Consider the following 15,000-nt stretch of genomic DNA (forward strand, 5'->3'; position numbering starts at 1 on the left):
GTGTGTGATTAATAAAAGATTTTAAAACAAACATGCTTCTTTTATTTGCTCACTGACAAAATGCACCGTTTGTGTGTGTGTGTGTGTGTGTGTGTGTGTGTGTGTGTGTGTGTGTGTGTGTGTGTGTGTGTGTGTATATTTTTTTTGACTCACTTGTCTTGATTTTAACATAATTGAATTATTTGTTATGGTATTATTTTGTTTGATTCTATTTTATTTTTATGTCTTTGGCAATAATCTTGAAAGTAACATTTTTTTGTATTTTTTAAATTTTGTTCCATTTTTTTTCATTCAATGTTTTGTGTAACAAACATGAAGATTTTTGGTTTTTCTAATACAGTTAATAAAAAAAAAAAAAAAATTGCGTGATCCAGCACTACTCTCGACGTAAACATTTCATTTCATTTGTTGATGCATTGATGTAATCCATTTCTTTGTGTTCCGCCATGCAGGCGAAGTACCACGAGGACTTTGAGCGCGCCCGCGGTCGAGGTTACACGCCGGGCCTGGATGAACCCGGCATGGAGCGCTACCAGCGAGCCAATCACATGATGACAGACCCGGGTCCCAACCAGGTGATGGACACGGACAGACGACCCGGCGGCATCATCGTAGGTCAGCAAGCTCAAATTATTCACAAACATCAATCATATTTTTCAAGGGGAAACATCCTGCCTTCAATTGACTATTGATTGTTTTCTAATATTTATCAATTGGTTTATTTTGGCATCACTCCCGGCGTAGACCAATCGGTGTTTTTTGTGCGTGGACTCAATGTTGTTCCCGTCGTCTTTTAAGACCTGAAGGTGTGGAGAACAGATCCAGGCTCCATTTTTGACTTTGACCCTCTGGAGGATGACGTCCAGTCCAAGAGCCTCCGCAGGATGTCTGGTAGAACCTAGCCCTAACCCCCCCCCCCTGCCACATTGAGGCCCCCTCCCCACCCCACTAAAAGACAACCTCCCACTTTTGGTCATCTTCTCCCCGATCACTGAAGCCATCCGCCATTTTCTCCGCGGTTACACGTGGATGAGTTGGGGCCTAAAAACAACAGACTAATTCTCACGCCACCAGTCCCATTTATTGGCCTTCAGTGAAACCCACATGAGCATGTTAGCAATGTGCTAACCAGGCTGCGATTCAAACCTGGAACCCTCGGAACTGTTAGGCGATCATGCTAACCACCCGATCACTGTGTTGTCCCTAACAACTGACCTCAAATGAGTATGTTTGTAACGTAAGCAGACGGCATCCATCTTGTGTTCATTCTGGTTGACTTTTGCCTACTTCCTGTGTTTACTCGCCGGGTGGCGCCCCCTGTTGTCAGAGTGGGCTGAGCGCAGGCTGAGCAGGCCTCAGTCGCGGCAGTCTCACAGTTCGCTGACCTCTGACCTCTGGGAGCGCAGCAGCTGCGACACACCGGGTACATGTCAAGTGTGTGCGTGTATGTGTGGGTACGCATGGGTCTAATCACACGGTCACGTGATTGGTTGGAAAAGGACACGCTTTGAAATCACGCACGATATGACGTAAACATAATATCAAAACAGGCGAGTTGACAATGCATTTGACTAAGAAGTGTTAAAAAATAAATAAATGAATGAATAACAGATTCAGAAAAAAATGAATACATGCATTTTAATGACCAACTGAGCTCAGTGTGAAAGGATTGTTTTGAACTCTAACAGTTACGAGTCGCAACTGATACGTATTGAATTCCACAACATGGCCTCATCACTCCTATCTTGTGTGTGTGTGTGTGTGTGTGTGTGTGTGTGTGTGTGTGTGTGTGTGTGTGTGTGTGTGTGTGTGTGTGTGTCACACAGCCCCGGTTCTTCCCGGAGCGTACCACCAGGGCGTGCACATGCAGCCGCAGCCTCAGTATCACGGCTACATGCATCAAACCAGCATGTCGTCGGTCCGTTCCGTCACCTCGCCACCACACTCATCCGCCATGGTAAGTGCGCCCTCTTGCAGGCTGTAGTAAATCACTGCAAACACCACTCAATACACTTGATGTGAAATCACACAAGCAACAAACATGAGCATTTACGTACACTGTGTTTAATGTTAGCATAAAAATGAGGATTGAGCGATTTTTTTCCCTCTGTGTGTGCGTGCAGCGGGTTTACCGGGCGCTGTACGACTACGCGGCGCAGGACCACGACGAGGTCTCCTTCAGGGACGGTGACGTCATCGTCAACGCTCAGCCCATCGACGAGGGTTGGATGTACGGCACCGTGCAGCGCACCGGAAAGTCCGGAATGTTGCCTGCCAACTACGTGGAATGTTGCAACTAGACTCTTATCTATCAGAGGGATACGTGTGTGTTTGGATGCGTGTATATGTATGTGTGCCTATATATTTTTTTCCCACTCTTCATTCACATCACTTGATCACACAAACATATTTTGGAAAGACTGTCTTTGTATTTTCTATGATAGATTTCACAAATGCAATGAAATTGTGAGTCTTTTGTGAATTGTTTCATAGCAGTCGACTGTTTTCTTTGGTTTTGGATCATTTGAATTTATTACCACGCACTCTTTGAGCTTCGATTCAACTGTAATCGCATGTTATTTCACTTTATAACTCACCACCTACTTACTGTATGTTTTGCTGTGCCTCATCACACGCATACACATGGTCTTACATGAGAGAAATAAAACCATTTGTCAGCACAAATATCTTCAGTCAAGCGTCTTCATGCTCTGAATAGCAATTCAAATTGTTGTTTGGTTAAGGGGACATCGAGTCATCCATCTTCCAAACATGTAACGCACACCCCCCAAAAAAAAAATCTTTAAAAAAACCTGATCAACATGTCGAAAATGGTTTTAATGAAAAATGCTGTAAGGGGGTCTCTAAGGAAACCTCCCCAAAAAAAAAACAAAAAGACAGCGTCATAATAATACATTTGTCTCTGATGGTAATTGTTTTAATAATAATGGCTTCGTGTCAAATTCGGCGTACGACGCTATTAAAACTATCAGTGAGTCGAACTTGCGGTGTAGCGCCACCAGGTAGCGGTAGTGCGCTGATTGCTACGTTGCTCGTCTCGTACGAATGAAGAAGCGGTGGAGTAGCGTAGAAGAAGAGAACCTGGCGTGACGGCTGTCCCCGTGTGTGCCTGTGTTGTGCCGTATGAATGATTTGATGTTAAAAATGATGTCATTTCTTCCCAAACTCCTTCTGCTGGCGTTGTTGGCTTTCCCGGCGCACGTCGTTTTCAGGGGTTTGTATGTTTTTCACCTTTTTGCGCCGCGAGTAGGAAAAGCGAGTGGCGTTGAACTCGGCGTTAGCTTAGCTTAGTTTATTTTAGCTTCGCCGCTTTCACTCCAACGAAGGCCATTCAGTCTCCGTTTGACATGTGCCGCACGAAGGAAACCATTCTTACAATCTTGAAATCTCGACTTTGCGATAGATTGGCTCACATTTTTTTGCTTCAAATCCCCCTCAAAAAATCGGAGAAATGTGCATTTGAAGTCAGTCCGCCTCCTTAGACTGACGTGTCCTTACTGCTAGCTGCAAGCAGAGTGGCTTGATTAGCTTGCCATTACAGTACATTTTCTTTAGTTAACTTGACCTCACTCGAAAGATAATTGATCAAAAAAAATTAATATAACACCACTATCCTTACATGTGCGGTGTCTTTCAGAGTGCTAAATCAAGAAACCAAAATGGAACACGCTTAAGCACATACACTCATTCACAACTGCACAAAATTTCACTTGACATTGATCGCTTATATTACAGAAATCCTTTAGCGAATATATTCCGTGCACCAGAATGCATAATTTCTTACCTTTCTGACACAACTTGTAAAGTCATAATATAAAACAATCAAATTGATAGTAGTAATTCATCGGCTTATAAATTACCCCCTTTTTATCTATTTTTTTGTCACTATCCTGCCCCACCAGTTGCACACAATCAGCAGAAAAGTGCAAAGTTTGTCACTGGAGTTATTTCAGCATTGCGTCACTCCTCTGTGCACACCGGCAGATAAACGCTGAGAGGAAGTGAGTCAATTTGGATTTCATACCAGTTACCACAGAGAGGACTTTACACAAGTAAAACATAGCTATCGTCTCTGTTCTGTGAAAAACACATGTCAATGTTTTGGTCATTAAAAAACAAAAAAAAAAAACGTTAATGGAGTCTCCAAAATGCAGACTGCTCAATTTGTGCGTGCAGGGCCGTTGGTGGGAGCCGAGATTCGGCGAGAGGACGATGACATGGACGTGATGGAGATGGAGGAAGACATCGTGGACGACGTCATAGACGACGGGATGGCCGACGACGGCGCGGTGGACGACGAGGACGACGAAGCGGAAGTAGAAGACGACGAGAACACGGAACTGGTGAGTTGAACCAAGGCGAACAAAATGTCATGAAAAGGAATGCAAGTGAACACCGTCGATCCAATGTGTGCTTGTAGATCGAAGAAAAGGAGGATGATGATGATGAGGAGGAGGAAGAGGCGTTGGTCGGGGAGATGAAGGCATCGCCTTTTGCCGACACCACCATCCTTTTTGTCAAAGGAGAAGGTTGGTTATCCTCCTTCTCGCTTGTACTCACGAAATGATCGACTGATCGTATAGCATCACATTGGACTGCTAGCTTAATGCTAACATATCATGGGAAACTCCATTGACAGGCTTATGTAAATTAGCATGGACGTCATGGTCATTGGAAACGTTCAAAGTGCTTCTTTGCAACACATACAACACATACAAACCGAGCAGACAACAAAAAGTCAGATTAAAAATACTAAAATAAAAACATCAAAACATTAAACCAATCCATATGGTACCACTAGCTTAATGCTAACAAATAATGAAAGACGTCAGAGACGAGCTAATGTATATTAGCATGGATACCACAGAAATTTTACTGTTTTAAAATACTTCGAGCCGGGACAATTTTTTTTGAATGGGGGGGGTGGATTTTCCACTGTCATTTTTTTTCTTTTACGTTGTAATGTACTTATAAAAACACACACATCCTAATGAAAGTCCGCTAGCTTAATGCTAACGTTGAATGTGAGCCGTCACAGGCACGCCACTGTCAATTAGCATATTACCAGTGGAGCAATCCAATGTTGTGTGTTCAGACTTCCCGGCCAACGACATCGTCAAGTTCCTGCTGGGCTTCACCAACAAAGGTTCCGAGAACTTCGTAGTGGACTCCCTAGACGCTTCGTTCCGATACCCGCAGGTAAGAATCGGTCCGGATCGGAGCGGACCGGATGAAAGTCCTCGTCATGATGTTGTGGTGTTCTTGCGGTTGGCGTCAGGACTACCAGTTCCACATCCAGAACTTTACAGCGCTGCAGCTGGGGACGGCGGTGCCGCCCGGGCGCCAAGCCACCTTCGAGTATTCCTTCATCCCGGCGGAGCCCATGGGGGGGCGCCCCTTCGGCCTCGTCATCAACCTCAACTACAAGGACAGCAACGTGAGTGCGTCGTCGCTGAAGCGACGCACGCCGTCATTTTGACATGACTTTCTCCCACAGGGGAACGTCTTTCAGGACGCTGTCTTCAACCAGACGGTCACCATCACTGAGAAGGAGGATGGACTCGACGGAGAGACGTGAGCATCTTCCTATTTTGGGGGTTCTTTTACTTTGAAACGTTTCAAAAAGTGGGCCAACCAACCCCCGTCGCGCTTCTTTCTGTGCTCGTCAGCGTCTTCATGTACATCTTCCTGTCCGGCCTCGGCCTGCTCGTCGTCGTCGGCCTTCACCAGCTGCTCGAGTCCCGAAAGGTAAGCCGGCCGCTGCAGAGCGCGACGCGCGCGGTTATGCCCCGCACATACGTTGAACGTGTAACTTTGTGCCTCCGAGCAGAGGAGGCGCCCGGCTCCGAAAGTGGAAATGGGAACCTCGAGTCACAACAACGTCGACCTCAGCTGGATCCCGCAAGAAACCCTCAACCAGATCAGTAAGCGCAACTCTACTCGTCACTCGACCGTAGTTTTTTTCCAGTCTCCTCTATTTTCTTCTCCACTTTGCTCTTGACTTGAGTCGAATTTTTCCACCTTGCTCTCGTCTGTCTATTCTTCCCTCTTACTCAACATTTCACTGCACTCTTCTCCTCGTCACTCTTTGCCCTTGAGCAATAAAAGTTTCCCCCACTCCTGCCGTCATCTCTCTAAAAATCCATCTCTGTCTTTAATGATCTTTCCAAGTCACTTTTGGCGATGTACGGTGCATGTTTTTTCTGTCGGGAGTTGTTGCCCCGCCCCCCTCCCTCCCGCTCTCTCCCTGATTGAGCTTTTCTGTGCATGGGGATCACTCACTTTCTTGTCTGGTTTCTCCCGCCGCTTCCCGTTCCCGGTCACGCCTTCAGTGCAGAGTCGCAGAGGTGAGGCCTTGTTGCATCCACAATACTCCCACTGATATTTCACAAATGTTTGCCGTCATGCCCGCACACAAATCACGGGTTTGCGCCGTCAAGTTTCGAAGGAAATTATGAACGTCGAACAGGCACTGGATGAGACCGATAGCGATAGCATCTCTTAAGACGGATACTCTCAAGTTGCATCGTCAGTCCGTCCGTCACTTGCGTCAATTTCATTTTGTCTGTTTTCTCCCCCCCTCAGACAAAGCGTCGCCCCGACGGTCTCCTCGCAAACGTAACCACAAACGCTCGGGGGGGTCTGACGAGTAAATGGGTCGCAAGCGACCCGGCGTGCCGCCACCACCGCGACGACAAGGGCGAGGACGGCAACGCCTCAACGTGGTCGCCGGCCGAGGACAGTAACCGCGAGTGCCATCATGTCGGGCTCCCCCCCTTCCCCCCAAAAAAAACTTTAACATGCTGAACGCTCTTCCACACGACACAGATTCAGCCGAATGGTTGTGTTGACACTGATGATAATCAAGATGATTTTTGGAAGACGCTTAACTGCTGACGTCGCTGTAGTGAAGAGCTGAGATGAGGATTGTCCACTTGGAAATTTTTCCATGCGAATTGATTGGAATAAGAATGTGCATAATTCACAGTTGGCTCTTAATAGATTTTTTTTTTTTTTTTTTTGGGAGACCTACGGGAAATCTGCGTAGGTCTCATGATTAACGTACAATTTGGCACTTTTTCAAAATTGCCCCGGTTTCAATTCGTCATGGAAATTTCAATGTTTGCAGCTCTCCACTAGAGTGTCATGAAAAAAATTTAAAAAACACTCTTTTGTTTTCTTAAGTGTTTATGTGATGCACTGATGACTCAAGACAAGTTGAACAGGATGATGATGATGATATTTGTTGACTGGCATGCACAGGAGCAAAAATGTCAGCTAATTTATTGGAAAGACATTTCTGGTGTGGGTAGGGTGTAATGTTTGTTTTACCACTAGAGGCGACACTGCTGACTTGCCTTTTTTGGGTTTTTTTTTGGTGTCAGAAGACAAGTACAGAATTGAACTTTGTCCTTTATGTCAAGGGCTATGTTCATTGATTATTTCTTTTCTAATTTGCTTTTTAATGTCCAGCAAATAAAGGTTTATTTGCATCTTGTGTTGTTCATTAGTCGTTTTTTAAGAAAAAAAAAAGATCACAATGAACAGTTGAGTTTCCCAACAAAGAAGTCTGAGTAAACACCTACTTAGTCTTTTTTTTTTGTTTAGTTTTTTTTTTGGGTGGCGAACTATGATCATTTTTTTTCTTAAGTCGTTTTTTTTTAAAACCAAACACCTTACAGTAATACATTTTTTCACAAATTAAAAGCATTTTATACATGGATTTTTTTTTTTGAAGCGACCATTTATAGTTAAGGCAAAACAAAAAAAAAACGAGCGTACCTTCAACCTTTAGGGCACTCATTGATATTCTACGAAATAAAAAAATGAACTTTAGAGTGTCAATGGGGGCCAAAATCAGAGTTTAATTCTGTTCTCAACATTTTCAAACATTTCCAATGTATTGCAGAAAATCTTGTTCAATGGTTGTCAAAGGTAAGGAAAACCAGGTTGCTATTGGCTAAGACATATGTTGGCAGAATGTGTCACATCTGCCCCGAAAAACAGCCAATTATACCATAGTAAGAATTAGTTGGTCAAAATACATTTTTCTTTCTTGATCCTGACAAATAAACAAAAAAAAAACCAAACGTGTCATTAACAGACTTGGAAACATAGATTTTTAAAAAAATGTTGTCTTCACACCTATTACTGCCCTCTGGTGGTGATTTCGTGTCTCGTAATAACCAAGGTTGACGCCTTGAAATCTAGTCACACCTTTCAAACTTTTACCACGTTTACTCAACATGCTGCCATGGAGAAGAAAGTTGTCGATTATTTTTATTTTTTTTTGCACTTCCAAGGGTTTCCCCTGTCTGTCCGCAGCAATCATTTGGATTTGATTTCGCTCCCCCTGGAGGCGGCAGGGAGCTCAGCAGCCTTCGCAGGATATCGTTGACGCCTCGCTGCCATGACAACGGGACAACAAACACACCTGGGAGAGTCAATCAGCAAACGCTCGCGCACAAACACGAACCCCTTTAAAAGCCCCCGAATGTGTGAATAGTTTGTTAAATGGAATAAAAACAGAGCGCGGCTTACTATGTTAATCGTTTTCACTGCGTGTCAAATCAATTAATGAGGAGGAAAAAAAACAGGTTGTATGACATAAGAATGAGAGGCAGCGATTGTGGTAGAAATAATAGGCAGTCAACACTAGGGGGAGACTGTCGTACACTTGACACAGTTGCATGCTGGGAAGTGAATCCATCCATCCATTATCTAATCTGTTTATCCTAGAAGGGTCGCGGGCGTGCAGGAGCCTATCCCAGTTGTCTTCGGGTCGTAGGCGGCGAGGGAGGGGGGGTCATTCCCCCTCGAACTGGTTCCCAGCTAATCGCATGGCACGCATAGACGAACAACCACCCGTGCTCTCACTCACACTTCTTGACAATTTAGAGTAAACAATTAACCTGCGTGCATGTTTTTTTTTTGGGGGGGGGCGCGTTGTGAGAGGAAACTGGAGTACGAGCAGAAACCTCACGCAGGCACGGGGAGAACATGCAAACTCCACACAGGAAGGCACTGTGAGACGGACGTTCTAACCAGTTGCCCACCGTGCCGCCAGGAAGTAAATCATGGTGCTCAAAAACGACCAAACAAAAAGACGAAGCTTTGGCAAGTCGTATTATATATCTGGACCAGAAAGGTGAGCTGAATTTAAACTCTTTGCTTTAACACTTTCCCCCTCCCAAATCTCTTGAAAGTCTTCACGAGTTAGCTCGTTTGTGTTAATTCCTACACAGTTAGCAAGTTCATGCTACTTTATATAGTAAGCTAATTTGTAGTTTTTGGGGGGTTTATGTTACTACTTAGACCATTAATTAGTTTTTACTTTATACACTTTTGGTTAGTTTATATTTCTTTAGACACATTTATATCTCATTCAGAATTCATGCTAATTTATACAGCTAATTCATACTACTTTATACCTATACAATTAGCTCGTTTACGCTTGTTGATGACGTCACATGCACTTGTTTATCGTACAATAGAGTTGCCGGAACTAGTTTTACTGACAGTTGTCTAGTTTCTAGGCATTTGACGAGTGTTTACAACTTGATACACCGCTATCTTGTACTTCTTTAATTGTTATAGATTCGAAACGTTTTGGCAGTTGGTGCGATAAAGGGTTTTTTATGCTCTGACGTCATATTGTGGAAGCGGGACTTCGCGCGTGTACGAGAGCAAGGCGTAACCTCGCGATACTTATCCCCTTTTTTTCCTCTCTCTCTCTCTCTCTCTCTCTCTCTCTCTCTCTCTCTCTCTCTCTCTCTCTCTCTCTCTCTCCCCGGCGTCCAGGGGCAATCAAGCGTCCTGGGTGGATGTTGGTGCTCGTGTTGAGTCGGGCTGGCGGCCCATTGAGAGCAGAGCAGACTCGCGGATCTCCAAACAACTTACTGTCCACTCCTCTTTTCTTTCTTTCGGTCTTTCTGTCGTTTTTCCTCTCTTTTCTTCATCTTTGCCTGAGGCGCTCGTGCACGTGAGCAACAGCTGGCGCGCGCTCGCTTGGAGGACTTCTTTTTCTTTTGATTGATTGATTGATTGATTGATTTTGTAGACGCTCGTCGTCCGCGGACACTTGTCCATCTCCTCATCCTCCTTTTGATTCACATCGCCCTCTTCTCCCCATGGCTGGATATAAAGACTGAGAAGCTCTCGGGCAAGCGCGCGCACGTGCACGCGCGACGCGATGTGAAGGCGACGACGTGCACACTTTTTGCTTTGGAAACACTTGACACGTGAGTAGCACTTTTTTTATGTGAAAGGGGAACTTATGCTGAGTTTGTGCTTTTCAACCTTTTAAAAAAAATTATTTTCACACGTTTGATTGAAAGCCAGATTTTTTTTTTCTTTGCTTGTTGGGACACTTTGGCTCCTGGGGGACATGCAAGCGTTTCCTGTGTTCCTATGCAACCTGCCTGTACTCTTTCCATTCATTAACATCCTTGCCATGCGGCGTAATTATTCCCATAATAATCATTGACATTGTTTTTTTTACATTACATTACTTTTTCCATTCTTTTGGAATCTCTTAGTGCAGCCGGATTCTTACGATAATTATTATTATTCTTTACATAACATTCTTCTTTCCATTTTGTAACATCCCTGCTCCTGCAGTTTGATTTTTAATAATAAATAATAATAATAATAATAATAATAATAATAATAACAATGTTTCTGTCCAGTCGGTACGATCCTCTCCGTTGCAACCTGAATATTTCAATGTAAATTATGATCATTATTATTTTCATTGATCAAAATCTCTCTTCATGCAAGCAAAACTAATTACAAAAATAATTATTATGGTTATTCATAATAAAATTAATGATGCATTTCTCTACTGAAACAATTTGGAGGAGCCCTGTCTGTCTGTGTGTGTGTGTGTGTGTGTGTGTGTGTGTGTGTGTGTGTGTGTGTGTGTGTGTGAGAGAGAGAGACATATTTGCCCGCTGAACTTTGACCTTTCATCTTTCGCCTGCCGACAAACAAAAGTGTTACGGTCACAACCTTAACATAAATGTAAGGACCTTTGACCTCAGAGTGTCATCCGATCCTTGGTCTGCACAGAAAGCGCCTTGGTGGAGGTCACGTAACCTCGCGAAGCATCGTCGTTGTCGTTTTTGTGGCTGCGTGTGCGGCGTTTGGCGTCATGGCGGCGGGCGCAGTGAGGAAAATGAGGAAACCCATGGAGGAGGTTCACTGTGGGAAGGAAGGATAAGGAATATTTGTCACATGTGTGATGATGATTAGAGATGAAATATGACATCAACCCGATCGCGCGTAGCAGCAATGTGAATTTCTGTTGATCAAATATGATAATGTTCGTAAGAAAACATTTTAAAAATACTTTAAACACCTTCAAACTTAGTAAAACACACTTTCAAAGTGTTCCCTAGACAAAAGAGAATCAAAAATGGCGTCTTTAAATACCATCATGTTGACACCAAGCAATAGGGCCCGCTAGCTTAATGCTAACGTATCTCGTGAAATGCCATAGACAGGCTATTACAAATTAGCATCGATGGATGTTGCGGTGATTCAAAGCCTTCAACGAACAGCTAGTGTTCAGTCGTGTGGAGCTAATATGCAACCTGGGAAAATGGCTGCTCGGAAAAGTCGTCAAGTTGGCAACACTGAGATGTGCTTCTGTAAACTAGCTCAGCCAGCTTGAAACTACACAAAACAAAAACAAAAGATGGGGGTGGGGGGGAAAAATCATCCTGACAGAAAATCGATAAAATGGATCAATCGCGGAGCCCTTTGTCTTCGTCATCATCATCATCGTCTTCTTTTTCTTTTTTGGGGGGGGTGGGCGGGGTGCGAGAATGAAAAACAACAGCCAAAAAAAAAAAAAAAAAACAGACGCCAATAAACATCCTTCCAATTTCTTGAGCACTTTTCCTCCTTACGTACGCTCACAAAGTATTTGTACTTGGTTTTGGCGATGATGGTGATAGAGATCAAGGGAGTGAGGGCGGTCTCAGGGGGTGGGGGGGGTCACGCTGCGACCTTGAGTGCGAAAGGTCTTTCCCCCCTTCCCCGGCGAAGACGGCGTGATCATTGTGCCGCTTGTCAACACACCACGACCACAACAGGTGGTCGCCGCATGCATTGCATTGGTGCGTGCGTGCGCCGGCGCGCGAGGGTGCCGTTTGCTCAGAGCGGCGGTGGCGGCGGGCATGACCTTTTCTCCAACATGAGTCGTTGTTTGACGGACGAGGGAGCGCCCCCCCCCCCAACCCCCACAACCCACCTCGCCCTCCCCTCCGCGTATTCTGTGCCCGCGTGTGCGTGTCGAAGGTATGAAAAACTCGAGAGCAGCTGTCAGCGTTGCCTTTACATCCGTCCTCTTTTCGAGCGTCCATCAAATCAAAGTTGAGCGTTGACGTTTCCCCGATGGCCTGTTGTTTAAGAATTTCTCGCTTTGCGTTTTTTTTTTTTTTTAAAGTTTCACCTACATGTGAAGAGGTTGTCAAATCACTGCGCGTACACGGACAGCCACAAAACTGCCAGAAAAGAGACAAATGTATTTGTTTGTGTGTGTGTGTGTGTGTGTGTGTGTGGGTGTGTGTGTGTGTGTGTGTGTGTGCATGTAGATATGTGTGTGTTGGTTTGTGTGTTTATTTTGTGCGTGTGTGTTCTGTTAGTATGTGTTTGTGTGTAGTGTGTTTATGCATGTTTTTGTGTGCGTGTGCATGTGAGTTTATCACTGTGTGTGTCTGTGTGTGTATTTGTGAGGTCATCTGTTGTGTAGGTTTGCTTTTCTGTGATTGTGTCAGCATAAATTTGTGCGAGTGTTCTTATATGGAGTTGTGTGTGTGTGTGTGTGTGTGTGTGTGTGTGTGTGTGTGTGTGTGTGTGTGTGTGTGTTTGTTAGTGTACTTCTCTTTGTGCTTTTGTGTGTATGTGTATGGTGAGTGTGTTTTTGTGTTTAGCGGGGTCTGTGCCTTGGTATGAGTGTGTGTGTGTGTGTGTGTATTGTTTATCCTAACAAATTGTTTACACACACATCAGGATGAAAACTTCAGGAGCTGCCCATAGCCTTTTAGTTGTTGTTTGTTGTCATCTCCCTCTCTCTCTCACACACACACACACACACACACACACACACACACACACACACACACACACACACACACACACACACACACACACACACACACACACACACACACACGTCTAGCCGCTCCACGAGTGCGCTGAATTGTCTTACTCTTGAGGATGGAGTGTACTAGTACATGGACAGGAAATCGAATAAACGCTCAAATGGCTTGCCACACACACACACACACACACACACACACACACACACACACACACACACACACACACACGCAAGCACACACTCGCAAGCACACACGTGCCCTCGCGCAAAGTTGCATTGCGTGTGACGGCGCGTCAGTTCTTGCCGAATTCTTCTCCTAATCCGACACTTTAATGATGCTGTCGCTCTTCGAAAGACTCTTAAAAGCCAACTCGTCAACTCTGCGCGCAGACGTCGGAGTCAGCAAAGCCGCCCGGCACGCTCGGCGCCGCGCGCGCGTCTGGCAAGCAAAAGCAAAAGCCCGCTCTTGCAAAGTGTCACCTCCGCGTCCCGCTTAACCGGCTCGCCGTGCTGCGGCTTTTCCTGGCTTCACCCCCCTCCCCCGCCCCCCCAACATTTCAAATGTTTCGTAACGACGTCAACACGACTAAACGAACGAGCACCGTGTCGTCATACCTTCAGCTAGCTACAACTTGGCTAACCCGAACCTCAAAAGCTTGCACTTCCACGATGCGTTTGCTCCGTGTTGGCGACGAATCTCCCTGCCGTCATTTTTTTATTTTGCGACGCAGTCACTTCATGTGACACCTCCACTTTTGGGACTTGCCCCTCACTTCACGTGACGCCCCTCGTTTTGCGTGACGCCCTCACTTCATATCATTGCCCCCCACTTCATGTGACACTTCACTTGAGTGACGCACTTCCTTCATGTCACATCGTCACTTCATCTCACGCCCTCACAAATATTCAGAATATCTTTTTGTGTGTGTGTGTGTGTGTGTGTGTGTGTGTGTGTGTGTGCGTGTGTGTGTGTGTGTGTGTGAGATGGTCGGGGGCAGGAGGAGTGTTGTTATAAATCACACCTTGTGGAGTCGCCTGCCTCTCAATCATCACACAATCATTGAAATATGATACACACACACACACACACACACACACACACACACACACACACACACACACACACACACACACATCATCTCACTTTCACCAGCTTCTACCTGTTCATCAGCACGCTATACTTTGGTCCCATGGGTGGCATCTGTTACTATGGCAACAGTTGAAGCCAAGGAAGCGGATATGCACACACACACACACACACACACACACACACACACACACACACACACACACACACAGTTGCACCCATACTGGACCTTAAAATGGTTTGGGGCCAGCAAAAGTGGGGTGTGCTTGATTTGATTACTTTTTTAAAATTTATGTATTGATCTGATATTGACTCATTTGATTGGTTCTGTCTCCCGTCATCATTTGTTGACCCAGCCATGCTAATATTAGCGACACGCGCGGAAAGTACACAGCGAAACCTCCCACGTGATGCTAGCAGCTAAATGCTAGCGACGTTGCGAGTCGTGACCGAGGTTGAGTTTGACGATCGGACCGCTTTAAACAAGTCATGTGACACGAAGAAGCGACGCATACTTGGCCCCCCCCCCCCCAATCCTCTCTCCCTCCTCTACCTGTTTGTCACTTACACTGCTGACAATGTGAATCAGATCCAGGTCAAGTTTTTGGGCTCATTTTGTGGCTTCTCATTTTTGCACAATAGGGTAAATAAAGCTAAAAGTCATCATTAAAAAAAAAAAACCCTCATCGACTGGCGGTGAGATTTAGTTTTCGATGACATTGCAACGGTAAATGTGACTCCGGTGTTCGGCGGGCTGCACTAAATCAGCGGCGCCGTCCGTCCG

General features: G+C 45.2%; 3 protein-coding genes across 6 annotated transcripts in view; all 3 read left to right on the forward strand.

Moving 5' to 3' along the window:
• The window catches only part of nebl (nebulette), a 36,231-nt gene extending 33,544 nt beyond the window's left edge, over positions 1-2,687 (forward strand). For 2 of the 3 annotated variants that reach the window (XM_019889576.1, XM_019889578.1), the window contains 5 exons: positions 453-615; positions 799-891; positions 1,328-1,423; positions 1,827-1,957; positions 2,124-2,687. In XM_019889576.1, coding sequence (XP_019745135.1) covers positions 453-615; positions 799-891; positions 1,328-1,423; positions 1,827-1,957; positions 2,124-2,300 — 660 coding nt within the window. In that variant the 3' untranslated portion in view covers positions 2,301-2,687. The remainder of the gene's footprint in view (positions 1-452; positions 616-798; positions 892-1,327; positions 1,424-1,826; positions 1,958-2,123) is intronic. The other variant, XM_019889577.1, reaches the window with a different exon arrangement.
• Positions 2,688-3,076: 389 nt separating this feature from the next.
• Positions 3,077-7,514, forward strand: ssr1 (signal sequence receptor, alpha). 2 transcript variants are annotated; one of them, XM_019889582.1, is made up of 10 exons: positions 3,077-3,235; positions 4,198-4,364; positions 4,442-4,550; positions 5,117-5,220; positions 5,300-5,458; positions 5,519-5,595; positions 5,691-5,769; positions 5,852-5,945; positions 6,354-6,368; positions 6,607-7,514. In XM_019889582.1, exons 1-10 carry the CDS (start codon positions 3,145-3,147, stop codon positions 6,672-6,674), a joined length of 963 nt encoding a protein of 320 aa, XP_019745141.1. In that variant the 5' UTR covers positions 3,077-3,144; the 3' UTR covers positions 6,675-7,514. The 2 variants fall into 2 exon arrangements, with proteins under 2 accessions (XP_019745141.1, XP_019745142.1); XM_019889583.1 differs by lacking the exon at positions 6,354-6,368.
• A 2,607-nt stretch (positions 7,515-10,121) lies between these two features.
• The window catches only part of LOC109527554 (sodium channel protein type 5 subunit alpha-like), a 34,006-nt gene continuing 29,127 nt past the window's right edge, over positions 10,122-15,000 (forward strand). The window contains exon 1 of the mRNA XM_019889543.1: positions 10,122-10,262. The gene's annotated coding sequence lies outside the window, so the exon portion shown is untranslated. The remainder of the gene's footprint in view (positions 10,263-15,000) is intronic.

This window comes from Hippocampus comes, unplaced genomic scaffold (genome assembly GCF_001891065.2).
Source record: "Hippocampus comes isolate QL1 unplaced genomic scaffold, H_comes_QL1_v1.1 scaffold490, whole genome shotgun sequence".
Taxonomy (NCBI): Eukaryota; Metazoa; Chordata; class Actinopteri; order Syngnathiformes; family Syngnathidae; genus Hippocampus; species Hippocampus comes.

Bases quoted from the DNA above. Each gene is read 5' to 3' on its own strand.
- ssr1 (XM_019889582.1), top strand. From the start codon at position 3,145: ATGAATGATTTGATGTTAAAAATGATGTCATTTCTTCCCAAACTCCTT. The intron at 4,365-4,441 runs GTGAGTTGAACC...GTGTGCTTGTAG, and splicing joins ACGACGAGAACACGGAACTG to ATCGAAGAAAAGGAGGATGA. The intron at 5,770-5,851 runs GTAAGCCGGCCG...GCCTCCGAGCAG, and splicing joins AGCTGCTCGAGTCCCGAAAG to AGGAGGCGCCCGGCTCCGAA.